At 42.4% G+C, this 25,982-nt stretch overlaps 5 protein-coding genes across 5 annotated transcripts in view; 2 read left to right on the top strand and 3 right to left on the bottom strand.

Annotated features, from left to right (window-relative positions):
• The first annotated feature begins 27 nt into the window (after nucleotides 1-27).
• LOC142397709 (SLC35A4 upstream open reading frame protein-like) lies at nucleotides 28-2,746 on the top strand. The gene is made up of 3 exons (XM_075481280.1): nucleotides 28-134; nucleotides 1,746-1,844; nucleotides 2,175-2,746. Exons 1-3 carry the CDS (start codon nucleotides 120-122, stop codon nucleotides 2,370-2,372), a joined length of 312 nt encoding a protein of 103 aa, XP_075337395.1. The 5' UTR covers nucleotides 28-119; the 3' UTR covers nucleotides 2,373-2,746.
• A 92-nt stretch (nucleotides 2,747-2,838) lies between these two features.
• On the top strand, nucleotides 2,839-4,243 carry LOC142397708 (putative UDP-sugar transporter protein SLC35A4). The gene has a single exon (XM_075481279.1). It carries the CDS (start codon nucleotides 2,857-2,859, stop codon nucleotides 3,832-3,834), a length of 978 nt encoding a protein of 325 aa, XP_075337394.1. The 5' UTR covers nucleotides 2,839-2,856; the 3' UTR covers nucleotides 3,835-4,243.
• Nucleotides 4,244-4,305: 62 nt separating this feature from the next.
• Nucleotides 4,306-7,730, bottom strand: LOC142397150 (uncharacterized). Its single transcript, XM_075480493.1, has 8 exons — nucleotides 7,410-7,730; nucleotides 7,242-7,307; nucleotides 7,028-7,154; nucleotides 6,819-6,943; nucleotides 5,446-5,565; nucleotides 5,071-5,238; nucleotides 4,468-4,618; nucleotides 4,306-4,379 (listed from the first exon to the last, which is right to left on the bottom strand). The coding sequence occupies exons 1-8, from the start codon at nucleotides 7,479-7,481 to the stop codon at nucleotides 4,306-4,308; spliced, it is 903 nt and encodes a 300-aa protein (XP_075336608.1). The 5' UTR covers nucleotides 7,482-7,730.
• A 6,922-nt stretch (nucleotides 7,731-14,652) lies between these two features.
• Nucleotides 14,653-19,505, bottom strand: cd74a (CD74 molecule, major histocompatibility complex, class II invariant chain a). The gene is made up of 9 exons (XM_075481273.1): nucleotides 19,352-19,505; nucleotides 17,685-17,854; nucleotides 17,039-17,127; nucleotides 16,821-16,877; nucleotides 16,651-16,731; nucleotides 16,436-16,514; nucleotides 15,814-16,014; nucleotides 15,654-15,713; nucleotides 14,653-15,556 (listed from the first exon to the last, which is right to left on the bottom strand). Exons 1-9 carry the CDS (start codon nucleotides 19,438-19,440, stop codon nucleotides 15,537-15,539), a joined length of 846 nt encoding a protein of 281 aa, XP_075337388.1. The 5' UTR covers nucleotides 19,441-19,505; the 3' UTR covers nucleotides 14,653-15,536.
• A 4,550-nt stretch (nucleotides 19,506-24,055) lies between these two features.
• Nucleotides 24,056-25,982, bottom strand: part of LOC142397703 (bifunctional heparan sulfate N-deacetylase/N-sulfotransferase 1-like) — a 43,390-nt gene continuing 41,463 nt past the window's right edge. The window contains exon 15 of the mRNA XM_075481270.1: nucleotides 24,056-25,958. Within this exon, the coding sequence (XP_075337385.1) occupies nucleotides 25,839-25,958 (120 nt within the window). The 3' untranslated portion in view covers nucleotides 24,056-25,838. The remainder of the gene's footprint in view (nucleotides 25,959-25,982) is intronic.

Genomic DNA, 25,982 nt, shown 5'->3' with positions numbered 1-25,982 from the left:
GTATGTTATATGCCCCCCTCTTATTTTTATTGATCTTTTTTAAAATCGGACCAAACTAATCGAGCTCAACGAGCAGCTCAGTCCTACAAGTCGAATGCTGATCCACACACCGAGCAAACATGGCGGATGACAAGGTGAGTGACTTACTCTGTTCTCTGGCTTTGAACACATCGATTCCAGTTGTTTTGTCAGAAGACAGCCACACCTGGAAGAGTCTGAAAAGTCGTTTTCAATAAAGTTTAAGAGTAAATGATGGAGAAAGAATATTTTGATTGTGAAAGCTCGCTCCGTGCTCTGCTGCTAGCAGCGAGGCAGAAACTGTGCGGTTGTAAGCGGTTAACTAACCAAACTCTCGGGGGGAACTGCTATTGGTAAACTCGGGCTCTTTTTGTAAGATAAGATAAACCTTTATTGCCCCAAAGGGAATTTGTCTTGTACTTGGAAGCAACATACAGTATAGCACAAACAGCCCATACAGAAAACACACAAGACGTACATATGCAGACAAGACAGAATGACAGACTAATAAATAAATATACAAAGAGCAAGAATTTGGCATTTCAGGTGCCTAGTACATATCTTCGGGTGGCTCTCTACTTGAATTTAGCCTGTTAAGCAACTGAATGCTCCTGGGCACAAAAGATGTCAGTGCTCTATTTGTTTTCACCTGAGGCATTCTATAACGAAGACCAGAGGGGAGAAGGGAGTACTCAGGGAAGAGGGGGTGAAACGGGTCATCTAATATCCTCAAGGCCAAATTAGTTGTGTTTTTGTCTGTAATGTGACTAATGCTTTTCACCTCAGTACCTGTGATTTTCCTGCCCAATTTTGTGACCTTGTCCAGCATATTCCTGTTCTGGACAGACAGACCTCCCCCCAACACTGAATCGCAAAGGTCACAACATTTTGAATAAAAGTTAAATAGAATAATCTTAAAATTGCTGTATCAGCCTTAAAACTACGCAGCTTTCTCAGGAAATAAAATCTTTGTTGTGTCTTTGAATATCTTGCCAGAGTGTTAGCCTTCCATGTTAATTTGTTGTCAATGATGGTACCTAGGTACTTATATTCTTCCACCATACCTATATCATTCCCTTGTAAGGTGACAGGTAAAAGAGGGGGCCTTTTCCTAAAATTGATGACCATTTCTTTGGTTTTCAGAATATTTAAAATCAAGGAATTAGTTTGTTTTTTTAAGTGGGTTAGCACAATCAGCTTGGCTGACAGACAGCTTGGCTCAGTCCTCTCACCGCTCTCCCATCTAGAAAAATGTTCATTCATTGCATTCGCCTCTTCAACAGTGTGTGCCGGGATTTTTTGCTGATTATTTTGTCCAATCATAGTTTTAATTCCTTTCCGTGCCATCCGCGAATTATTGTCCAGTAACAGTTGTTCACCGTTTGATTTATATATTCCTTTGTTATGATTGATTTTCGCCTGTATTTCCCTTTGAATCAACTTCCCCCCGCGTCTATCATTTGCTTTAAACGCTCGTTCCTTTTCCACCAACAGTTTTTTAATATCCGTTGTGATCCATGGTTTTGAGTTGCCAAACATTTTTACGCTTTTTGTAGGGATCAGACTATCCACGCAAAAGTTGATATATGCTGTAACTGTCTCCACATGAATGTCCAAGTCGTCACAGTCAAGGGTACGCCGTTGTACAACGGCGTACTCTTATGTTGGAGTTTGTCGTGCTATTTCCTAATAGGGGGTTTAATGATAAGCTGTCCTTGTCACTGTAGGATCCTCTGAAACAGTTAAAAGATCTAACGCAGCTCAAGAATCAGTTGGAGGAGATCCAGAGGCGAGTGGAGAGCGAGGTGTCCGCAGGAATCCCACAGGTAGGCTTTTGAAGGCGATACCTCTTCACCTTTTTACATGAGTAGAAGACCCCGAATTTGTCCTCACATGGTGGATGAAACCTCGTCCTAAGTTATGTATACATTCATCTCAGATATATGTATACAAATAGTAACATTCAAAACGTTTTTGTCTTAGTTTGTGCGTATTTACATGCGTTTCTGTTGCCTGTAAATGCTGCCCTGTGATTTTTGTGTTATTAGATTGTGGACAATATGTCACTGAAGATGTGATAAATCTCCAGGTTCCCTACAAGTTTACTTCTGTGTGCTTAAAGGTCGTGCTATTCTCTTAATTTATTCTCCTTGCAGGGAGGCACCGTGTTAGGATCCCCGTTTCTGAAGGGCTTTTTAGCCGGCTATGTGGTGGCCAAGCTACGCTCCTCCGCCTTCCTGGGAGTGCTGCTGGGAACGGTCACGGGTATTTACGCTGCACAGAGCTACAAAGTGCCCAACGTTGAAAGGACAGTTAAAGAGTACGTGAACGGCCTGAGAAAAGGACCAAAGTGATGTGGGCAGACTGAAGAACTGGCTTGAGACATGTCTATGGATGCAGTCTTTCAACTGGAATTTCACTCTGGACTCAAGGACAGCCTTTTTTCTTTTTGTTTTCTTCTTCAAACTTGTGTTTTTGTTTTGGGTTCAATTTACCACTGCTGGGTGACTACCACTTTTATCTGTCCATCGTTAACCCATCATGCAAGACACTGTGCCTACAACATTTTAAGGTTTATTTCTCTAGATTATGTTACATGACTTTTGCTGCCTGGAGCGGCTACTTGGAATTGCTTGTGTGGATAAAAGGCCATATTTCCTGCTGATGTTCCCAGAAGAGTTATTGTTCAGTCCAAAGTACAAATAAAGATAATATTATGTAATTAGTATTTAAATGGCAGAGAATTATAATTATTCATTTTAAGAATTGAAGATATTTTGCACAAAAATAAGAATCCATTTTCGGTAGAAATCAAGTGTTCATCGTTTATCGTTGAGGATGATTGGGATTCAGAATGTGGGGCCCAGTTCCCCGACACAAATTAAGAGACAGTGGGTGCAGAGGATCAAATGGGGTGCCCTCTTGGGGCTGATGGTCCTCATTTACGGCTCTCACGCGCCGCTCATCACCCTCACCAAGGTAGACGGTCGAGTCCCGTTCAATTCCTCCTCGTGCGTCGTCATGATCGAGTTGGCTAAACTCTTCGTCTCCCTGCTGAGTCTTGTGCTCACTGGAGGCACGTCGGCCCTGCAGGCCGCTCCGCGTCTACTACTCGTGGCCCCCTACGCAGTCCCCGCCGTGCTCTACGCCCTCAACAACAACCTGGTTGTTCTCATGCAGGCCTACATGGACCCGAGCTCATACCAAATACTCTCTAATCTTAAAATAGCCTCCACGGCCCTGCTGTACTCCCTCTGTCTGGGAAAGAGGCTTCGGCTTGCTCAGTGGTTGGCTCTGGGGCTCCTCATGGCCGCGGGGGTGTGCCACAGCTACAGCAGCCTGGAGCTGGAGGACCCTGACGGGGCTGAGGCCAAGGAAGATGCCAGGCTTCATATCACAGCTTGGGGGATTTTCCTTGTGCTGGTGTACTGCTGTGTGTCGGGGCTCGCAGCAGTTTACACAGAGAGGGTGCTGAAGAGCCAGAAGTTACCCCTCGGTGTGCAGAATCTCTACCTCTATGTGTTCGGTGTGGCCATCAACGGGCTGTCCTCCTTCTCCTTTGTAGCAAGTGACGAGAGCTTTTTGGAGGGCTACTCCGGGGTGGTTTGGGTCATAATTGCAGGGCAAGCAGTTAATGGGCTCCTGATGTCCGTGGTTCTGAAGCACGGCAGCGGGATCACAAGGCTGTTTGTTATTTCCTCCTCCATGCTGGTTAATGCTCTGTTGTCCTGGCTCTTCTTAGGTTTGCAGCTCACTTCTTTTTTCCCAGTACCTGTTGGTATGATTGGACTGGCAGCTTACCTTTATTACAAATAGTAGAACATCCCTCAGAGGAATGGCATGTTCTGCTCAGCCTCAATACATCTGATTATAGTTTTTGAGATGAATTTTTAGACGCTTTTTTTTTTTCTGCCTTTGTTCAGTCTGCCTTCTCTCCTGAGACTGGACTGCTTCAGCCAGAATCCAACACGTACTTGATTCGTTAACCATCCCAGCCAAAGTGTTACCAGCCAGCTAATGCCTAAAGTTGAGAAATTTGAATCTAATGTTTGATTTCTGATTATATAGCATTGCAGTAAATCCGTACAGTGATACAGGTAAACCTCATATCTTGACTTAAAGATTTCTGAAGAGTGCTGTTGTTTTTTCTGTTTTGTACCATGCAAAGAACAAAGTCAAAGTGTTACACATCGTGTGAATGAACAATAAAATGTCGAAAGTGTTATTTATTTGACTTTTTTTGTCACACGCTACAGTCGGAACGCACAGATTTAACAACGCACGTCGTCATTGTTGCTGAGACATCAGCTCGGCCATAGGGTCACCCCGCACTGCTAGAGTATCCTTTATCTCTCCCAGCGCTGTAAAAAATGACATGAGAATAAGAGTTGGTGGCACATTTTGTTACATCGGTGCCCGTCTGGGAGAAACTTAGAGGTACACACTGACCTTTTCGTAGTTGTGCGTTGTCAGCCTGCAGTTGCTGGTTCTGAGCTGACAGGTAGATGGCATCCTGCACAGCCTCCAGCAGCACGCTTCTGTACCTGCCCTCTGACATCTTCCTCTGCTCCTCACTTACCTGACGAAATGCTCTGAACACCTGCAGCACGGTGTAACAGATAGTAAAATGTTGGGTTGGGTGGTGCTGCCAAAAATGCTCTACGTAAGAAATGTACCTAGTTTGAACAAAGTAGGGAAAAACAAAAAACTCTTTTATACTGTACAGTTTTAGCTATTTTGTTTTTCAGATATGCAAAAATACTCAATCTCATGTAGCAAGTCCGTAAAGCCTCACGGTTTTTGATTCCATCCCCTGGGAAAGATTAATTGCTGTGACGAGCAAGTGTTGTGGAACGTGCACGTAAAAGCTTCCTCTTATGTAACTGAATAATCTCTAATGGCATGACCCGAGGGATGAGCCGCATTTAAATAGCCATCAGGACCTTATGGGCACCTTATTATGCACCCTCATCAAACATTACACATGGTTGAGTTGAGGAAGTCAATGGTCAGCAATGGTTGAAATCTCTGGCTAACCCGGTGAGCTCCCACCTGCAGGCTCTCCTCCCTCAGACAGTGCAGCTCTGTTTGGTGCCTGTGATGCTGATCCTGTAGGTCTCTCTCAGCCCGCTGGGCCTCAGCACGCAGGGCCTCTATCTGCATCACCAGGACCTGCCTCTCTCTGGTCAGCACCAGCAGTTCTCTCTGAGGGCTTTCTGTCTGAGAGGGCGATGGATGGAACCCGTGATTAAACCATAAAAGAAAAACGCAAGGAAAGAGTAGATTTAAGTTTTGAAACGCATTCGCCCCCCCCCCCCCCCCACCTACGATAAATCCAACCTTGCACTGATTTAAACTGACTCAGCATTCTTATCTGCGATGGATCACACACTGCATGTTAAACAACGGTGTATCTCATTATCTCACCGGTAGCTGCTCCTGTGCCAAGTCTCTCTCCATCTTCGTCACCTCCTCCTGAATTAATCTCCCATGATCCTCCTTAAGTTGCCTCCTCCGCTCCCGTGCTTCACTGTATTCCAACTGAGACTAATCATTAAATTGGCAAAATAAATGTCTTCGTGTGGGTTGCCCACTCTTGCACACATTAATCTTATTTACATGTTGAAAAGACTATTGACTCAGCCTTGTGAAAGTGTTCTCAAACCAGGGGCCGCAAACACAAAGCTTCCCACAAAGAGCAGCTCCCAGGGGCAAGAATTTCCTTCTGAATTGAATCAAATATCCTGTCAAAGATGTTGTTTACAACACATCTTAACCTTTAAGACAACTACTACTACTGATAGCAGTAGGGGGGAGGGGGATTTTTAAGAGGCTTAGCTGTTTGTCATCTGGAAGAGGAAAGGTTGGAAAGAAAATGAGTTAATGAAAGATAAAGATTCTATCGTTCAGGGTTGGTACTTTGGGCTCTTCAGGAAGATGTTATCGGCCAGCTAACCCATACACCGACGAGCCATTTTCCTTAGTTTATATCAAATAGATCAAAGTTTGTGAATACAGCCCCAGTCAGAGGAGAGACATGCAGCGTAAACCCTTCATCCATTGCACACTTTTTTTTTTGTGCTGCCTGTCAAGATAAAAAAAAAAACTATGCCATGAAGTCAAAGGAGCTCACTGCAGACTTTCACTATAAAAATGTGATGAGCCATCAATCATTGTGAGGTTAGAAAACTTTTCCTGAGCTTTGAGTGTTCCAGTGGCATATACTCGATGTGTTAATGCAACACGTAAATTGTTAAACAGACGTTCGGACACCCAAACCGAATACATGCCCAATAAAACAAACTTCTATGGTCCTCTGCATAGACGGAAAAATGACTAATCACACCTGCACTCCCCAACCAGGCCCTTCATGGTAGAGTTGTTAAATGGAAGCCGCTTTTGACTAATCGCAACACGACAGCTTGCTGGAAGTTTGCCCGACGGTATTTAAAGGACCCCAATGGCATGAGGCAAAGGATTCCTGATCGGAAGACCAAAATATTGAACTCAGTGGTCAAAAAAGAATTTGTCTGGTGAATGCTCGGTGCTGCTCATCACCTGGCTGACATCCCTGTAGTTAAGCATGGTGATGGTAGCGTAATGCCACAGGACGCTTCTTGGTGGCAGGGACCGGGAGACTGTTTCCTGCTGAATACAGGGCATGTGATCTACAAAAGTACTACCCTGCTTCATGTCCAAATCTGCAACGGTCAGTATGCAATAAATGAAGGGTTCTGAATACTTTCTGAACAATCAGTGTGAAAGACAGAGACTCTAAAGTGTCAGGTGACACGTGTCACCTGTTGACAGAGCATAGATTTCTCTGCGATGGCCCCAGTCTTCAGGGTCTCTTCCCTGAGAGACTCTTTCAGCTGCTGGATTCTCTCTACCCTCTCCTGGACTTTCTCCACGCTGCCTTTGCCTTCTGCGAATATTAGAGACACACATAATATACTGATCATGGTTGCCCCTCTGGACAAAATTACACTTTTGAACCTTAGCATATTACCTCTAATATGTTGTTCCATTTCCTGTCTTAACTGGTCCTGAAGATATTTCCTTGTTTCTGTGCTCTCTCTGTGGTCAATGAGATGCCCTCCAGAAATCTGCTGATTGCTATTTGAGGATTTACAGCTCTGCGGAGTTAGAGCAAAACACGGGTCTTGTTTCTTATGTTGAGAGCAAGGACGGCTCAATAATTGAGGTAAACGAGCGATTCAAACCTCCATTTTTTCTTTAATCTTCTTTGACTCTTCCCTCCTCTTGTCCCATGACTTATTCTTCACAATCTGTTGTAGAAATCACGCAAACGCAGCACGTAACATTTCCAGCCGTGAGCTGAAAAAGGCCTCGTGCAACACGGGGTGAGAGCTCCGTGTCATGTCGGTTACCTGCAGGTTTTGAGTGAGCTCAGCCAGCTTGTAAATGTTGCGAGGCTCACTTTCCCCCTGTGACATGATCATGTTTTGTAAATCAGTTATGCCTTCGCGAATCTCTCGCTCGGTCGTCCTTGGACTCCAGCACCCAGTGGTGGTTGTGGTTTCCAGTCCTCTCACTCTCTGGGCCAAATCTAAAGCACAAGGTGTCTCATCATCCAGAAGACCTGTAGGGAGGACGTGACCAGAGTAACTTTGACGTCAATTCAACAGCCATTTTTCATTGCTTTTGTTAGGTTGGCGCTCCTACTTTGAGGGTTAATGCAGTAAATGAGGAATGTCCTGGTATTTCCTGTTAAGGCGTCCTTAAGGAGGAGGAGGAGGAGGTTGTCGCTGGCTGTTGCAGCAGAATCTGACATTTGGTCCAAAACCTTCATCAGTGGGCTGACTCTGGAAAACATTCAACCGCTGCCAGTGAATAGACATGCATGCATGAACAACACTTCTAAATTCCTTAGGGCTCAATATTCTGCCTCACAATTGTTCATTTATCATTGATATTCAACATGACTCAAAATGTGTGTGTTTGCTGCTTTCACAACAAATACAGCTCTCATTTTAACCTCTGACACCCAGAATAAACCTTTTAGTCACGCCTCAGCACATTGCTTACCCCGAGGCTACGGTGCCACTGCTTCTAAGTGCATTTCAAAAGAGTCACCCTCAACCCAGCGTCCACCTGTGTGACTCAAGTCGAGCTTCTTTGTTCTCCCCTGAAGAGTCAGTCTTTTGATTCATCACTAAAAATCTTCAAAACATCTCTGGCTGCGGCAGATTCGTATCCTTGAAGTCTCAACTTCTATCACGAAACACAGAGTCGTTGTCTAAAGTCGCTCCTTCTGATCATTGTGCTTCTTTTGAAGAATAACTCCTCAAACTGGGAGATATCAGTCCTCAAAGAGTTTGTCAGTGTCTGAACTGATTGACATGCCTGGTAGACTGTGGGTAAGAATGGCGAGCTTTTCGGGTAAAGACGGGCCAGGAGCTTCATCCCTCAGCGAGCTCATGCTGCAGCTGCATGGTCTTGATTCATGGCGGTCATTCTGTCGTTGTTTGTCAGTGCAATAGGCAATACATCTTTCTCAGACCTTGTGGCAGTGATTCACTTTGTACAGCCAAGGCAGCAAATCTCAGAGAGACTTACGCAAGAACACTGAAAATTGCACTCGCTAGAAAGGGGGTAACTACTATTGCTGAATAAAAACAATCATGAAAACTCATACTTTCATATTTTATTTTCAGCATTTATTTTTTACTGATTGGCAAGATCCGTTCAGATTAAATCTGCATTGGAAGGTATGCCATAAATAAACAGGTATGCATGTTTTCTGATTGATCCCAGGGTGTACACTTGGAATATGAGATGATGGGCAATGCTTGTTGACACAGTTGAGATTTACTTCTCACAGTTCCACCCTTCAGCCCCTCCTCTGTGAGAGCTGCCTGCAGCAGCAGGATTCTTACCACCCTCTCCAGCGTCGCTGTGTTTGTCAGTTATAATCAGTTCATACAGTAGTAATTGCTTGCTCTTTGATTAACTAGCCGTACAGACTCTCAGGAGATGCTGATTTACAGATTTAATTCAGCAAAATGACTGTGATAAGAACAGCATTTGACTGATGTATGGATTCCACTCTAACTCCCGACCTCCCCTCAGTATTGTGAATGTTGATAATTAAAATCATTGATTTTTTTTTCAGGAATAGTGACAACTTATTAATCTGACATAAGGTGTACTATATTACCAAATGAGCACGTAGTATAAATGTTTGTCTACATCTCTGTGATGTGATCGTGGTGTAATGTAACCCATAGTTAGAGATCATGAGATGGCAACTTATTTATAGCCATCCACATGAGATCGCCTCAGCTTTGAGCCATGCATATCCGTGTGAAACCTAGCCATGTGTATTTTTCTAAATCAAATCATGTGTTTTTTTTTTCTTTTTACAGCTAAACTTAACCACATACATTAATTCTAATTGCTTGAACCTAACCATTCTTGAGCAAGAGCAAAGCAGTCAAAGATGGTTATGGAAAATGTTACATCATCACCACCTCTATTTGTCCTCATAGATGTCCAATTCAGGACTTTCTCAAAATGTTGCATGTGAAAGTCAGCGTGTAGCCACACATGTAACTGCGACATAGTTCTTGTGACACATGAGGAGCTTGTCGGTATCGATAAAGGAAAAAAAGAGTGAAAAAAAAAGAAAACAATGTACATTTTTTCAGTTCTTAACTTTTAACCGAAATGTTTTGCTCTGTAACACGGTTTGTTATCGGCTTGGATAGCTTGAGTTCTTTTATCAAATCCCTAATGAGTTCTGTGCTTCACTGCTTCCGCGTGACTACTATGGCATACTGAATTAGAAAATGAAATAGTTGCCTGTGCACTGGACGGAGTGTAACAGTTGACAGCTGAACATTAGGAAATTGCATCATTTTTAGTTTCTGTGGCTCGTGTAACCGATAGCTTACTGACAATGTCACTGACCCTCTGAGGTCAGTCCTGCTGGCTCCTCCTGCCAGGCTGAACAGCTGCAATCTGCTGCAGCAGACATCTGACTCCACCTGCTCCGGATTGAGTTTCCGCTCAACGGCCACTGAGAACAGGGAACTGCATCTGAGGGAAACGCACAGCGTGAACAGATAATGAGTTTGTTCATTCAGAAGTTTGAGGAGAGGGCAAGCTGAATAACACTGCACCAACCTCATCGTTTGGCACGGAGGAAAAATGCGTTATGCAACAGTCCAATCCCTCATGTAATCGTAATACAGCTGGCTTTAATCGCTATATTAAATCAGTTCACACTAGCTGATTTTAATGGATTAGATGACATGGGGTTTATTTGACCTACCGGCTGGAAATGGAGCCACCACTGGTGTTCATTGTGTCCCTGCAGCTTTCATACAGAGCACAGGCTTCTTCTGCTGAACACACACATACCTCACACAATCCTCCCACAAGACTGAGAAAAGGAGAAAGGCCGATCATTTAGTCAACAGTTCAGGCACATATATATAAACATGAAGTGTAAGTCTCCCGGAAATACTGCATTTCAGTATGTATATGTGTTGCTCAGTGGGTCTCGGATTGTCAGTTAGAAAACTACGACACACCTTCCGAGGACTGGATGTGGTACAAATTGTAAAGTCTGTTTGTTGAGACTCAGGAGATCCACTGCGCTGCCGTCTGGGTAAAACTAACACAAAACGTTATCCTGTATTCTTCTGTGCCTGATATGATTTGTGACCGTGCCAGTAACAAGGAAAACAAACCTGAAGAAATGACACAGAGATGAGGAACTCTGCTGTCCCTCCTGATGTTAAAGAACTAAACAGATTTGACAAGACCTAAAATCAGAATCAGAGTTTTAGAATAGTAATAAGCCAAAAAACACAAAAACCTGCTTATGTATGGTGTATTTTGGTTTTGGACTCCACCTGTCTGATGATACTGTGGTCAGTCAGTGCTCTGGTCATTTCAGTGTTGACTCCACATAGCAGTAATGTTCCATTATACCCACTCGATACGGACCCAGCGAGAGGCTGCAGGACCTCAGAGTGGAGACTCTGCACATTTAAGGTCAGGTTCTTAGTTCCAAGCATTATAACATGTAGTGGTGAACAGAAGCAGAGAGGTTTGGGTAGAATGGAGTACAGCCCAAATGGAACAACTGCATCGGAGGTCAGAAGCTATTTTTTACCTCCACGTTGTCAGCAGCAACAACTTGGTCAAACGCGAAGGACTTTGTGTCCTAATTGGAACAAAATAAAATCACTTTTTGGCAGGGAGAGTTTTCAGATAAAAACTGCAGTCTGAAGCAGTAAGTGCAGTAACTTTTACCTCATTCTTTGCAGATTTGTAGTCAACTCCATATCCATCCTTGCCAACAACTACACGATCTGTGCTCTCTGAGCATTGATAGACATGTAAGAAATATATTACATCATCACTTACAACACTGCAGATGTATAGATTTCTGTACTTGCTTCACCTGAGTTTGCGGTGAGAATAACCCCCACTCTCACTCTCTGAGCTCCTTCACATATCTGGGAATGCATAGAGATCAGTGAAGGGTTATCAGATGTTCAAACACACCAGCCTTCTTTCTTTTAAATCCCTCTATCTTCGCCTTAACTAATGTAAAAAGGTATATATCGTAGTGTAAATATATACTTACTGGTGCGCTGATGTTCATTGTAGCCATTCAATGCGTATAGCAAACGCAGCCACTGGCTCATCTGGATATAATTACACAGGGCTGAATTATTCATAAGCCAGAATCTACTTTCACTGGTCCAAGTGATCAGGGTACAGTTACAAAGATGGATAAAAATGTCTCAAATGGGCTTATTGATGGGCAAAATCATTAAAAAAAAATTCCAGTAATCTTCAATATGTCATTTAGGAGACACTGAACACCGGTCAAGTATCTTCATCACCTCTATCTATCTATCTGGTATAAAGCGATTTATCTTTAACTGATTTCACATTTTGTTGCCCACAATGATACCAATGTCTGCAAATGTATCCTTTAAAAGGGAGTTTTTATTTATCAATTAATCATTTTATCAACCACTAATAAATTGTACTTGATGTCAATTGCATATAATGAGTATTTAGAATGTTTTACCTGTTGTGATTAGATATATGCTTTACAAATCTGTTAGATATCATGTCGGGTTGTGAATATCTTGTTTCGGGAACATGTATTTTGTAATCAGTCGATTAATAAATGAATAGCAAATTAACAGTAAAAGTGAAACGCTAAAAATAATAATATACTCTCAAAATTATACAAAAGACACACAGAATTACCACAAAATATGCAAACAAAACTGAAAAGATACAATATAAGAATATGCAGAAAAGGCCAAACATTCACAAAGTGATGTGAAATTATACACAAGAGTTAAAAAGCAGCGACAAAGAAATCCCCCCAAAAAATTTGCAAGACAAATACAGACGCCATTACATTTGTGTGCAGTTAATTTGTGTCTCCTGTGCTTTTGGATCTTGCTCCTCTGCTGTGTGTTCCCGTAAGGTTTCCTTTGTTTTATTCTTCTGTTCGTGCTTAAACCTTATCTCTACACAATAATAAATACTTTATTCATCAATAACTTTACCCCCCTATATAGGAAGCCCAGAAAATTGGACGCCCACACTGATGTCTGCCGCAAAGATAACAAAATTAAAAAAATGTCCAAAGTTATTTGTGGTGTTGTGTCCCAGAGCTCTACTTGACATATTTTCAGATACAAATTCATTATCTGAGCCCCCTGCTGCACTGCTGGTGTGTGGCAAAGAAATTCTCAGGCAAGTCTTCCGCAGCGACACCATCTGCACCATCCTGGAAGATGATGGTCTCACCCTCACAGGGGTGCCTCCCTCCGTAGGGAACATCAGAGCTGCTCCAATTTGCTCACAGCTCCAAAATCTGATAACAAATGGACCTTTTTGATTGTGAAAAATCATATCATTGTCCACAAAATCGCAGTGTTGCTGAAACAGTCGAGTACAGTGGCTAAAATATCAAGATCCACGATTTCAGTGGGCCCTAATGGAAACATTTTCAAATGTCTAATTGTAAAAAATAAAATCCTTGTGTTTCATTTTTCTTGAAAATGGTTTGTAGTTTAATTCCCAGTTCATAGCAGTTAAGTATCTCGTGTGTGACTCCTAATAAACACGGTGTAAGGCAAATGTAACAATAAAAACAAGTCAAAGTTGAAATGTCTCGTCTGGATCTACCTTCTGATTTTCTGATAAAGGTGTTACCACATTTACTCCACAAATCTTAACAGGAGGAAGATATGTGTTCAAGGATGTGCAGGATAACCTCCATGCATGAATGACTTCCTTACAGTAATCTCAATGGGCAGATCTTCACTACCGAGATGAAGCTCCTACTGGCAACTCTGAAGTCTGAGCAAACAGCTGTGACAGAGCAACGTGGTTTTGTGTTCAGTTCCTGTTAATTGGACTTTGCATATTTTGTTTCTGCCTCATACGTATGGAGGATGATTCAGGTAACTTTATTCTTGTTAACCTGACCGTGTGGTGTTTTCTTTTCAGTGCAAGAAGAACTATTATGAGTGAGGGGTGGCTGTGGCTCAGGAGGAAGAAAGGTCGTTCACCGGTAAGAGGGTCGGCATTACCGCCCCCAGCTTCTCCCGTCCCACATGTTGAAGAGTACTCTGTCACGCCCGAAAAGGGGCTGTACACACAAAAATAACCCAAAAGCAGATAGGGACTGAGTGGGAAGATCAAAAATCACTTTATTAGGAGGATAGGCTGGTGTGTGTGTGTCCAAAGAGAGTGGAATCCTGTTCAGGTGCTCACTGGGGAGAAACAGAGTGTCAACTAAAAGCCAGCCAATAATGGAGGCAGATGGACTACAGGTGTGCAGACAGGAGCATACCAGACTCCGCCTGGACTTCCTGGATGCCTGCTCGCCCCGCCTAGAACTCGGAACACGCCACAACCTACTAGTGACTCATGACATTCTTCACCATTACACCGAACCTCACAAAAACTGCTGATGCGTTTATTGGTGTGTGAGTGGTCAGGAAGGTTTTAGAAGCCCGGTATAAATGCACTCACCATTTGAAAAAAAAAAAAAAGATTCAAAACAAAGGCCGAATATTTCAACTTCTGACCCGTATCGATGACAATGACATCTTAAAATCAATGATTCAGACTGCTAGTGCTTCATTCTGAACAAAACAAAGTAGCCTAACCCGCTGGTTACCTTTTCAGGATCAAAGTTTATCTAATGATGGATTTTATTACATAGTTAAGCTGAAGCTTCAAATCTTAATTTCAGCCCACCATAAGAGTCTCCACTACTGTTTTCGCTGCTTTCTGCTGTCTCACATGCATGCGCATCTTCCTGTTGACTCTATGGCTCCTTTCCACCCTCTCTGTTTGCACTACTGAAGTACATCCCGAGACCGTCCTGAATTCTGACTCAAAGGATGATCTGAGTTTTGGCACAATAAGCAGATCAAAGAAGTGTGGAAGAGTGGAACCACAGACGCATACAAACCACGAAGAGGCCACGAGGGACAGGTGTAGTTCAGATTATTGTTGCAGTTGTTGACAACAGTTGAATTCTTTCCCAAGTGTTAGTCAAAAACACACTGTCATTATTCTCCAGGAGTTCTGAGAAGAAAAAAAACTAAAACACTGTTACTGCATCTAACCATATTTTATTCAAGCATTATTTTGTTAAAAGCTTTTACATTTAATTAATCACCGAGCAACAGGACACATATAACAATGCAGTTGTAAGGAGAACTTTATTTAGCTTTCACAACACAAACACCTTCTTAGAAGAAAAACTTTCTCAAATATTCACATCCTTTTAAAAGATAGGTCCAACCAAATCATAAATCTCTCAACTCTCCTGGGGCTCAACTAGTTTGATTTAGTCAAGCTTTAAGTTATTACATGACTGATTTTTTTTTAATCTTTTAAGAAAAAAATCCCTTATTCCCTTCACTTTGAATAACCCACAAACCTCACTGTGAGCAGTTTTCAGTTTAACTAATTTAATACTTCTATGAAACCTGTCTTCTTGTAGATTTTTGGAATATTAAGAGTGACAGGGAACACTGTTTCTGCCAAGAGTTATATCATTTTACAGTCCTCTATGCACCACAAATAAGCATCCATGTCCCTGCTGTGTGCTTCACTGGAGGCAGAAATTTAAAGATGTCTCAACACATGGCAGGTGAAACTAGAATGAGCTCAGACTCTTGTGATTTGGGTGAACCAGCCCTTTAAGCCTTCATCTGAAATCAACTCACTGAAACACTTGTATATTGTGTTTATTGTATATCAAAAGAAGACACCCAAAATAAATCTGTCACACAGGAAAGAAATTAAAGATACTGAAAGCACCAGAGTGTGAGCAGCCAGCAAAATTACAAGAATCAAGAGATTAAATGTGGAGTAGTTAATTGGGAATTTAAACTGCTACAGTTGGCGAATCAGCTTCGAGTTTGAGATGACCAGCTTCACATGTCTACAAAGACATGAAAGAAAAGAAACATCCCGCTTCATGCTTTGGCTCATGCTTTGGCCAACTCCTCTGTAAAACAAAACAGAAAAAGAAACCATGTATTTCAAACCAAAAAAAAAAAATTCTTGCAAATGTACAGATGACGAGACTTGTCCTCGACACTCACCTTCGCTCATGGTCTTCTGCATGAGCTGGGGTGCAACCATCATGCGGCGAAAAGGTACCCCTAAAATAAACCCAATGAGGAAAGAAAAGAGGAGTCAGTGAGTTATCGTTTGAGACCGCCTCACGTGATAAGATGAAGCCCTTTCATCTGTGTCCTCTACCTCTGCGACAGTCAGGGCGGCCTCGCATGGTGGTGCCCTGGATGGGGTTGCCAGACTCATCGACACACCAGCAGAAGCCAGTGGCGTGCCAGCACTGCATGGGCTTGTAGTGGCCCTGCTCGTCACACTGAGGCTTGTAGGAACCGATCTTGCCGGCTCCAGGTGCGGACTCCAGCTGGCATTTGGTCCTGATCAGAGAGGCTGTTTCGAACATCCAAAGGTTTGAGAAGTTAAAGAGGGCTCCGTTTGCTCTTAAAATGCAGGTGATTGTGCCGCATCATCAACACGTGGATAATTTCTGAAGATGTCAATTCTTTACTCAGTTAGACGAGTAAAGCTCTGTTCAGAGATCAGAATATCTACCTACATTCCAAGCTGTGCAAAGTCTTTTTTAAAACATTGTACATCTTGTTGTATCAAATATGTACTAAAAGAACAATAATCCAGCCTCCAACTCTTTCTGTCTGACATTAATATTATTGTAGTTAGAAATGATAGCCACAGGGCCTTTATTGACCCACCACTGGATAACGAAGTTCAGGAAAATCAGTATGTATTATCCCAGTCCCTATCTGGCTCAGCACATTGGTTTAATACCAAAAGGAAAGAAAGGTCCAGTAACCTGGCTGAGGAGTAGGGGCTGCAGGCTTCTGCTGGGCCATATGGAAGATCAGCCAATAACGCATCCAGGACTCAAAGCTCTGCGGAGTGCAACATGTTAAAACAAACATGGCTGACGGTATAATTTAATTTGATTCTTTCCCGGTTTAGTGTCATTGGTTCGGTCATGAATATGTGTGTGTGTGTGTGTGTGTGTGTGTGTGTGAGAGGCTTCACCTGCCACTCGCTCTCATTGGTCTGGTGCTTCAGGTTCTGCAGGTTGGCCAGGAAGGTCTCATTGAACTGCGGCAGACTGACCTGCTCAGAACACATTAGGGCCTTAGAGACAGCCGATCGCCAACCTAAAAACATAAGCGACAATGACGAAGCACAGGAGTGCAACATACCTGCATGAGATCCATCAGCTGTTTCTCCACACTCACAACAGCAATGTCCTGCAGTTTCTGGTGGGAGAAGTCATTCAGAGTGTGTAGATTCCCATTTCATTTTATTATGTATGGACAGATTTAAACATTTGCTATTCAAGTCGGAAATAAAGACAATCACTGCCATTTCAGATACAGTTAAGAGTTTTTTTTTTTACTAGCAGTAGACATAAACTTACTGTCAAGGGTGTCTCGGAATCCTCATCTGTGAAGTCCTTCAGCAGTGGCAGGCTGTTCATAGGCATGGCCATCTTCATTGGGGACATGGCTGGAAAGCAGCAAGAACAGAACAATCCCTTTGAGACTCAGCAAAGTAACTAAACACTGCATTAGATTAACGTATATAGCTGGAAAAATAGAGCCCCACAGAAACAAAGTGAGAGTTTAAATGAGATCTGAAAGCAATAACACAACATAAATAAATCATTTAAAGATATCCTGGACTTAAGACAGATCACTAGAAAAGTGAAACTTATTAATACAATTGGATCAATCGCATGACTTTGATTGGAAAATCTGCATTTTTTTCTCTCTACATCCTTTATGCTCTCGGCAAACAAACATAAAGGATATAGCATTTATTATGATAATTGGAAATGCCACTGCTTGGGAGTCTCAACATTAAAATTTCAGTTCTTCACATGAATCACCACACTTTCATTTCTCTGTCGAGCTTTACAAACAGAACTTCTTTAATTCTAATTTTCACTTCCCCCTCTAGCCCTCCTCCTTGCAGATGACGACTTTTAAATGAAACATCCTTATGGTAATACAGCTCCTTCTCAGAGTGATGAGTGATGAGATGCCCCCCCCCCCCCCGTGTACCATGGGAGGAGCGTGCCATCTGTTTGCCCATTCTTTCAGAGCTCTTCTGAAGTGTGTGGATCTGCTGCTTCTGATCGAACACCACGTAAGCAGTGAAGACCTGGCTGGCCAGCAGCAGACATGCCAATGTGGTCAGGCCGGCTATCTTCAGAGCACGACCGTTGGAGCCCCTGCGAGAGAAATGGGAAAAAAACACACACACACAAAAACGGCGGTCACTTACAGAAAATAAATCAGCAGCAGAAGGAGTAACAAGTCTGCAGGTGGGGGTGGGGACGGCATTATGGATGAATTACAGAAAAAAAGAGAAACTACTCTGAATTCTAACTTCCTTCTTATTAAACTTGTTGACCTGAGGGGATTTCCAAAGTTGTGCGTTTTGAGTATTGAAAGCAACAGCACTGGTAGGTGTAGTTTGACCACTACACCCGACTGGTCTTTTGTTTTTGGGTGGGTGAGTGACTTTTAACATTGCAACTATTCTGCTGTTCTCTCCATTTTCCATTCTCATCCATCCTGGATCACCTTCGTATGCCTTTTCACCTTTTTCAAAGTGGTTTCTATTATTGCCTTACGATTCTCACAAAGTGAAAGTGAAGTGAGAAAACATTACAAAAAAAAACCTCATCAACACATCTCAATAAAATAGAAATGTGCTTTCATACAAGCCGATGATTATACTGATGCACTGATATTTGGTCACTTAAATACCCTTTTCTGCCACTTTTTAATTTTTTTTTTTTAAACTGTGCTGATTAAATAAATAATAATTTTTTGTTTTACTTTTCAAACTGCTTATTTTGACACCTTGCAAGTTTAGGAAATTAATTAAAAAAGACTAAATATTACCACTGTTTGTATTAGTAGCCTTTAAGTTAGATTTAAAAAATCCAAACTCCTTTTCTGCTGCTTTAACCAATAGTATGCGTGCATCACTCGTTACTAGGCAGGCCTCTCCTGGTGTCAGGCGGAAGTATACGCAGATTTAATTCAGAGCCTATTTGAGATATGAAGATATGTGTAAACTGATTTAAAGCTTGACAACATCAACTGTACTTTCACTATTCCATAAACAATTTTGATATAGAGACGTTAAATGACGTCACATAAACTATATAACCTATATGTAAACAATATCAGCACATCAGCTGGGTTTATTTGAATAAGATGTTTACAGGTTACTTCTAATATCAAGTGCGACATTATTAGACACATAAATAGGAACCACATAGCATAGTTTTTTGTCCGAAATAGCAAGCATTGTATTATCATTTAACAACATTTTTCATAAATTATCAACCAACCGGAATGACAACGTCACTGGTTGCTAGGCAGACACTTTTCACTGTGGTACTGTAATAATTATCCTAAGGACTATGCAAAATAACTATGTTCGAGATTTTTAAAATGCCATAAAGGTAATCCTTATGTTCATACATATAAAAGGTAATAAAGAACAATGTTTTTGTTTTTTTTTCTGAAAAGAAACCACAAACCTTGTACCTTGTATCGTTCAATTAATTGAATGAGAAAAAAAAACATCAAAACTTTTCAGTCTGATTATTATTGATGATCATCATTATTATTTTATTTCAGTTGAACTTAGTGAGAAAAATACCCTCAGCGAGCATTGTGAGTAAAATGTAAAGATGATAGGCTGTTCTCACCCTGTTGGGACTGCACGGCGAACGAGGGTTTCCTCACTGCCTGCCAGGCTTCCACTGGCCAGGGGAGCATCATCTACAGAGTGATCCATTCCTCTTCTGAGTATGTCGCAGCTTCTTCAGGCACAAACTAAAGGAAAACTCAGCAAGTCTACCGCATAATATACCTTTGGAATAAGGAAGTGGCATCACACAGGTCCTACACAAAAAGTTAGAAGACGCTGTGGGATGGATAAGCGGGGTGAGCTCTGATTGGTCAGATTTCACATCATCACTTGTTGATAGAGGCAGACAACAGGGCAAGTGTGAGTTGGTTTACTCATAGGTTGTAGTTTAATTTTTTTCTTTTGAATCATTTGAGGTTTTATTGTGTTTTTTTTTATGACGGTTTGTTCAGTGAATTATTTTAGTGCTTCAACCTGTATCTAGATAAACAGAGCTGTAAACGGTCAACTTTTCAGTCTATTCCTTTTATAGACTGAAAATAAACAAGCAAGTGGACAAATAATATGCCTTTCTACACCTTATTGCTTTTACCTGCAGCAACACAGTCTTTATTCATTATTCATATTTTTTTGGGGTGTTTTCCCTGAGAAGAAATCAAAATGAATAAGCATGTACAGCACATAGCCTAAAGCTTCTCCCCCAAGTCTCACATTGGGATAAATAATAGTATTTAAAAAAATAAATAAATAAATCTGAAGTTTGTTTTCTTTTGCTGTTCAACAGATCTTTGCTTCAAACCCAGCAGGTTCCAGAAATCTCTGCACAACAGCACCAGTTTTATACCATTATCATAGCTAGGTCTGACACAAAAAAAGTTTTATAATGTATATAAATTCAAATTCAAATTCAAAAATACTTTATTTATCCCAGAGGGAAATTAAATGTTGATGTAATTTAATTAAATCAAGGAGTTATTATAGATGCTGATGGCTGGGGGCAGGAAAGATTTCCTGTAGCGGTCCGTTTTGCATCCAAACTGAAGAAGCCTTTGACTGAAGAGACTCTGTTTTCCGATAACAGTCTCATGGAGAGGATGTTCAGGGTTGTCCATAATTCTCTTGATTTTATGCAAAATCCTTCTTTGCATTATTGTCTCCAGAGGTTCCACAGTCGTCCCCAGAACAGAACCAGCCTTCCTTATCAGGTTGTTGAGTCTTTTTAGGTCCCTGGTTCTGATGCTGCTGCCCCAACAGATGACGCAAGAGGAAATGACGCTCTCAACAACAGACTTGTAGAAGATCTGCAACATCTTGCTGCAAACCTTGAAGGACCTTAGCTTCCTCAAGAAGTACAGTCTGCTCTGTCCTTTCTTGTAGATGGCTTCACTGTTGTGTCCAGTCCAGTCTGTTGTCCAGATGAACACCAAGGTATTTATATTCCTCAACCACCTTCACTTCTTCTCCCATGATGGAAACAGGGTTTGATCTGACCCTGTTTCTCCTTAAATATACAATCATCTCCTTTGTTTTGTTAACATTCAAGATGAGATGATTGTTCCCAAACCATGCCACAAAGCGGTCAACCAGCTCTCTGTACTCAGCTTCTTGTCCATCTCTGATACACCCGACAACTGCAGAGTCATCTGAATATTTCTGTAGATGACAGGAGTCTGACTTGTACTGGAAGTCTGAAGTGTACAGAGTGAAAAGGAATGGTGAGAATACAGTCCCCTGTGGTGCTCCTGTGCTGCTGATCACCTGGTTAGACACATAATTCTTCAGTCTGACAAACTGTGGTCTGTTTGTCAGGTAGTCATTAATCCAGGTGATTGTTGAGGCCTCCACCTGAGTCTTCTGGAGTTTCAGACGAAGCAGATCAGACTGAATTGTGTTAAATGCACTGGAGAAATCAAAGAACATGATCCTCACAGTGCTGCCTGCTTTGTCCAGATGACAGTGGGTTTGTTGAAGCAGGTGTATGATAGCGTCTTCAACTCCAACTCCATGGCCATAAGCAAACTGCAGGGGGTCCTGATATGTGCTGGTTTGCTTACACAGGTGGGTCAACAGGAGTCTCTCCAGGACCTTCATGATGTGGGATGTCAGGGCAACAGGTCTGTAGTCATTGATGACTGAAGGGTGAGTTTTCTTTGGTACCGGAACCAGACAGGATGTCTTCCACAACAGTGGTACCTTCTCTTGGGTCAAGCTAAGGTTGAAAAGGTGTTGCAGAATCCCACAGAGCTGCTCTGCACAGGCCTTCAGGACTCGGGGGCTGACACCATCTGGACCTGCAGCCTTGTTCCGGTTCAGTCTCTCCAACTGCCTCTTCACCTGACTTCTAGAAACAGAAAAGTGGGAGGGGGAGGCAAAGGGGACAGCAGCATCTCCTGATTTGGTTGAAGACAAACTAGTGGAAGCGGAAGAATCCATGACTGAGGTGGAGGTGGAGATGTTACAGGAAAGCTGTGGGTCAGAGGAGGGTGGGATGTCTCTTTGGCTGGGAACAGGAGGGGAGGATGGTGAGCTTGTTCCTGAACTGAACTTGTTGAATAATGTGTTCAGCTCATTTGCTCTGTCCAGACTTCCATCCATCCGATCCTCCCTCTGCTTGAGGCCTGTGATCTTCTTCATTCCTGACCACACATCTCTGATATTGTTCTTCTGCAGTTTACTCTCAAGCTTCTTTCTATACACCTCCTTGCTCTCTCTGATCTTGACTTTGAGCTGCTTCTGTATACTCCTCAGTAACTCCCTGTCTCGCTCCCTAAAGGCTCTTTTTTTCTTGTTCAATAGTTCCTTTAGCTCACTGGTGATCCAGGGTTTGTTATTAGGGAAGCATCTCACTGTTCTGGTGGGGATGGTGTTGTCCACACAGAAGTTTATATAGTCAGTCACACACTCAGTCATGGCATTAATGTCCTCTCCATGTGGCTTACAAAGAGAAATCCAATCGGTTGTATCAAAACAACCCTGTAAGGCTTCTTCAGCTTCCTGTGACCACTTTCTAACAGTCCTTTTTGTGACAGGTAGTCTCTGGACAAGGGGTTTATATGCTGAACAGAGAAAAACAAGGTTGTGATCTGATTTACTCAGGGGAGGTCTTGATTTGGAAATGTATGAATCCTTGACATTTGTGTAAAACAAATCCAATGTCTTGTTTTCTCTGGTAGAGCAGCTGACAAACTGTTGAAAAGTTGGCAGTGTAGCAGAGAGTGAGGCATGATTGAAATCACCAGATATTGCCACAAAAGAATTGGGGTGTTGTGTCTGTATCTTAGCAACAATGGAACTGATGACATCACATGCAGTGTCGGCAACAGCTGAGGGTGGAATGTAAACAGCCACCAAAACAACACTGGTGAACTCTCTTGGCAAATAATATGGACGAAAACTTACTGCCAATAGTTCAATGTCAGGACTGCAGAGACGACTCTTCACAGTAACATGTCCTGGGTGACACCATCTGTTGTTGACAAGTACTGCCAATCCACCCCCTTTCCTTTTCCTGCTACTCTTTAAATCTCAATCTGCTCGTACAGTCAGGAAGCCCGGCAGAGAGACACTGGAGTCGGGGATATGATCCTGCAGCCATGTCTCAGTAAAACACATAATGCTACATTCCCGATATTCTTGCTGAGTCCTTGTCAAGGCTAGAAGTTCATCCAACTTGTTAGCTAATGATCTTACATTGCCCATGATGATGGATGGCAGAGATGGTTTGAACTTCTTCTTTCTCTCTCTCCTCTTTGCTCCTGCTCTGCATCCACGACGCCTCCTTTTCAATTCCAGTGGGATTTCTGGCTTCAGTTGTCGAATTATTTCTGCTTTTCCAATGTTAATCAGCTGCTCCCTGTTGTAAACCACCCTGTTGCTATGGTTATGCATCATAACAAAAAAGCAAAATATACAAAAGTATTGGGAAAAATCAAACCAGCTGCACAGCATCCAAGGCAGGAAGGAACAGTTGTCGTCTTCAGCAGATGGAATGCAGCTCGGCTTTAGCTCAGAGCATTGATTTGATGACTGCAGATTATTCAGAAACTTCTGGGTTGGTTACGCTGTACGTTTTGGGCCATCGCCCATCTGTACAGCGAAACATGTCCAATCAACTTAGCTGCATTAGACCCCAGCTAAACAGACGGTATATCCCTTTCAGCTTTAGAATCTATCTGTCCAAATATGCCCTCTGTTGAACACTCAGGGCCCAGCTCCACTGACAGCCATGCCATCATACTGCCTCGGTGCGTTTTACAGATGAGGCTGTGCGTTTCAGATCATTTTTCAGTTTGTTGGATATTTCTAAAGTGAAAGAACATGAATGGTTTTCAGGATACAGTGAATTCTCTGCATTTGTCAAAGTGTTCTCTTCATGGATGATCATTCATCAACCTCCTGAGGTGTTCTTCGCTTGGCTGGATACAATTGAGGCACTTTTCCTGCACTACAAAAGTAATTCTGATTATAACAAAAATAACAAACAGCCCACTCCCTGTCCATGAAACATTTTACCTCAATTGTCCAAGTACATTTTATCCCTGAAGTATGGGGATCTACTGATCACAGAGGTATTATTACCTAACCCTTCCTTGATTCTGGAGTCCCTGGAGTACCCTATAATTAAAGCAGAGAATCAGCACTTCAAACCCACATTCATGGCATGAGTGCTGCCTGAAGACCATTTGGTAAACAGCCAGAGACACAGCTTTGTCAGCGTTCGGATATTTCCAGGACTCAAAAAAAAAAAAAAAAACGATCCAACTACTGAAAAATACAGTGGTGTTTTATTTGCAAATTAAAAAGCACCGACAATATTAGTTACACTGTAAAAATTATAGACAACAATTACAAATCTTTATCATACAGTCCAGGGGATTAGTACCATCGTTGCTGTTATGCGTCATCACGTAATACTTTATATGCAGAGACTCAGTACCTTTGTACATCAGTTGGCAGTGAGAGGACACGAGAGGAAAAAGTCTAAGCGACGCCTCCGCACGATGAAAGAGTCCAAACTGCCCTCAGTGCAGCACTGACGTTTCACACTACGACAACGGGCTGATGGAGCGCAAACCCAAACACATTCAATAATTTAGGTCTACTGAGGGTTTCGCATTATGTACATTTCAAAGTCAGGAAATGATTAACCAACATGTGCATTGTTATTACGTCAGAACAACATACAAAACTATTGCAGTAAGAGCAGCTTTTTGTTATCTACGCTTGACATCTAGTTGCAGTGATAAAACGTTGACTGACAACCAAACGTCCCTGTGTCGTCACCGGGCAGACTGTCCGTTTGCCTGGTGACCCAACTTCCTAAACCTAGAGCTTTTTACCCACAATTTTAAACTTCTCCAATATATTAAATGAAAATGAAAAAGAAAAAAACAAAAACAAACAAACAAACAACCCCCCCCTCCCCCAAAAAAATATACATTTTTGACAAAAACCCCCAATGCTGAAAACAGATTTTGAAATGTACACCGTCTGAATCTACAGGACCAGAGTACTCAATTAACATACAGTAGCTAGCTTATGATCTTCTTCACAGATTGTAGTAGGAGCCATTTAGTTAGTGTGCTTTCCAGTTTCCTGTACGTTCGGAAGCGACGCTCACTGGAGCGCCTTTGTGCTTTCAACATCTATTCCTTCTGTTCCCGCTTTGGCCCATTCGCTGGTCATGAAACTGACCAAAGAGCAGGCCGAGCCAAAAACAGTATACATAACTGCACTGTACACCCTGCTTATGTGAAAACAGCACAGCTAAGATGTTTTAGTTTTGGTACATTCTACAAATTTGCATTTCCATCAGAGTCAAAGAAACGTTAAAATCAAAGAAAACAAAAGAAAACAAAATTAAAAATAAAAAGGAACCCTCAAAAGTCCGTGTGGTGATAGTTTGAAGAAGATTCTGTCCTGGCACTTGTAAATGCAATAACTAGATTCTACCAAGGCTTATTGAGTAAGGCTACAAGATGCGGCCCGAGTCTACTGCACATGTCCCACTTGCTTCTCATACAAACACTTATATCAAAATGAGTTTAAACCGCGGCTCCTCTCATCATCAGGCTGCCATCCGCTGAGTCAGTATCATGTTGCTCCAAACGCCGCGTGTTGTCGCTGGAGTCACACGCGATAAGTGTTTACAATTCCTGTCGCCCATCTTTCAGGACCGATACTGCGGACGACTCAAGGTTCGTTTTCCTTTTCTTGAATTTCCAGCAACAGGTTCACATGATGAGAGGAAGTTTGATTAAGGAGTACGGGACTGTGGTTATTAACACTGAAGTTCCCCCGAGTGCATCAGCGGGTCCTCCCAGTGAGACGTGCGCCCTTCAGGGTAGCTTTGTTTTGGAAGATCAGTTTTTTTTGTTGTTTTTTTGTTCTAGTTTGATATCCCATCCTCAAACTTGAACAGATTGCAGTATCTGTCGAAACAACTCGGGATCTTCAACATTTCAGGCCACTTGGCCGGTGAGCCCCTGCAGAGTCGAGCAGCGGTGCAGCGTGTGGAGACGTTTTCTTCCCCCGCGGCGGTGCTGCTACCTGGTGTGGACCAGCTCTTCTCTGAGCCAGCTGGGCAGCGGCTGACCCATCCTGTAGAGCAGCTTCGACAGCTCAATGTTGTGATCCCTGTAGTACTCCCTGAGGAACTCCAGGGACTGAAAGAGACCAGCAGTTGGATT

The sequence above is a fragment of the Odontesthes bonariensis genome, chromosome 13, assembly GCF_027942865.1.
Source record: "Odontesthes bonariensis isolate fOdoBon6 chromosome 13, fOdoBon6.hap1, whole genome shotgun sequence".
Classification (NCBI taxonomy): domain Eukaryota; kingdom Metazoa; phylum Chordata; class Actinopteri; order Atheriniformes; family Atherinopsidae; genus Odontesthes; species Odontesthes bonariensis.
This window is presented reverse-complemented; position numbering and strand designations above follow the sequence as displayed.

What these genes read in the sequence shown, in the direction of transcription:
- LOC142397709 (XM_075481280.1), top strand. An exon ending in TGTCCGCAGGAATCCCACAG is followed by an intron (nt 1,845 to 2,174) that starts GTAGGCTTTTGA and finishes TTCTCCTTGCAG; the next exon opens with GGAGGCACCGTGTTAGGATC.
- LOC142397708 (XM_075481279.1), top strand. Translation starts at nt 2,857, where the DNA reads ATGATTGGGATTCAGAATGTGGGGCCCAGTTCCCCGACACAAATTAAG.
- LOC142397150 (XM_075480493.1), bottom strand. Translation starts at nt 7,481, where the DNA reads ATGATCATGTCACAGGGGGAAAGTGAGCCTCGCAACATTTACAAGCTG. An exon ending in AGATTAAAGAAAAAATGGAG is followed by an intron (nt 7,155 to 7,241) that starts GTTTGAATCGCT and finishes CTAACTCCGCAG; the next exon opens with AGCTGTAAATCCTCAAATAG. An exon ending in CAACGCACAACTACGAAAAG is followed by an intron (nt 4,380 to 4,467) that starts GTCAGTGTGTAC and finishes CATTTTTTACAG; the next exon opens with CGCTGGGAGAGATAAAGGAT.
- cd74a (XM_075481273.1), bottom strand. Translation starts at nt 19,440, where the DNA reads ATGGATCACTCTGTAGATGATGCTCCCCTGGCCAGTGGAAGCCTGGCA. An exon ending in CCGCCCTGACTGTCGCAGAG is followed by an intron (nt 15,714 to 15,813) that starts GTAGAGGACACA and finishes GGTTTATTTTAG; the next exon opens with GGGTACCTTTTCGCCGCATG. An exon ending in GCAGAAGACCATGAGCGAAG is followed by an intron (nt 15,557 to 15,653) that starts GTGAGTGTCGAG and finishes TTTGTTTTACAG; the next exon opens with AGGAGTTGGCCAAAGCATGA.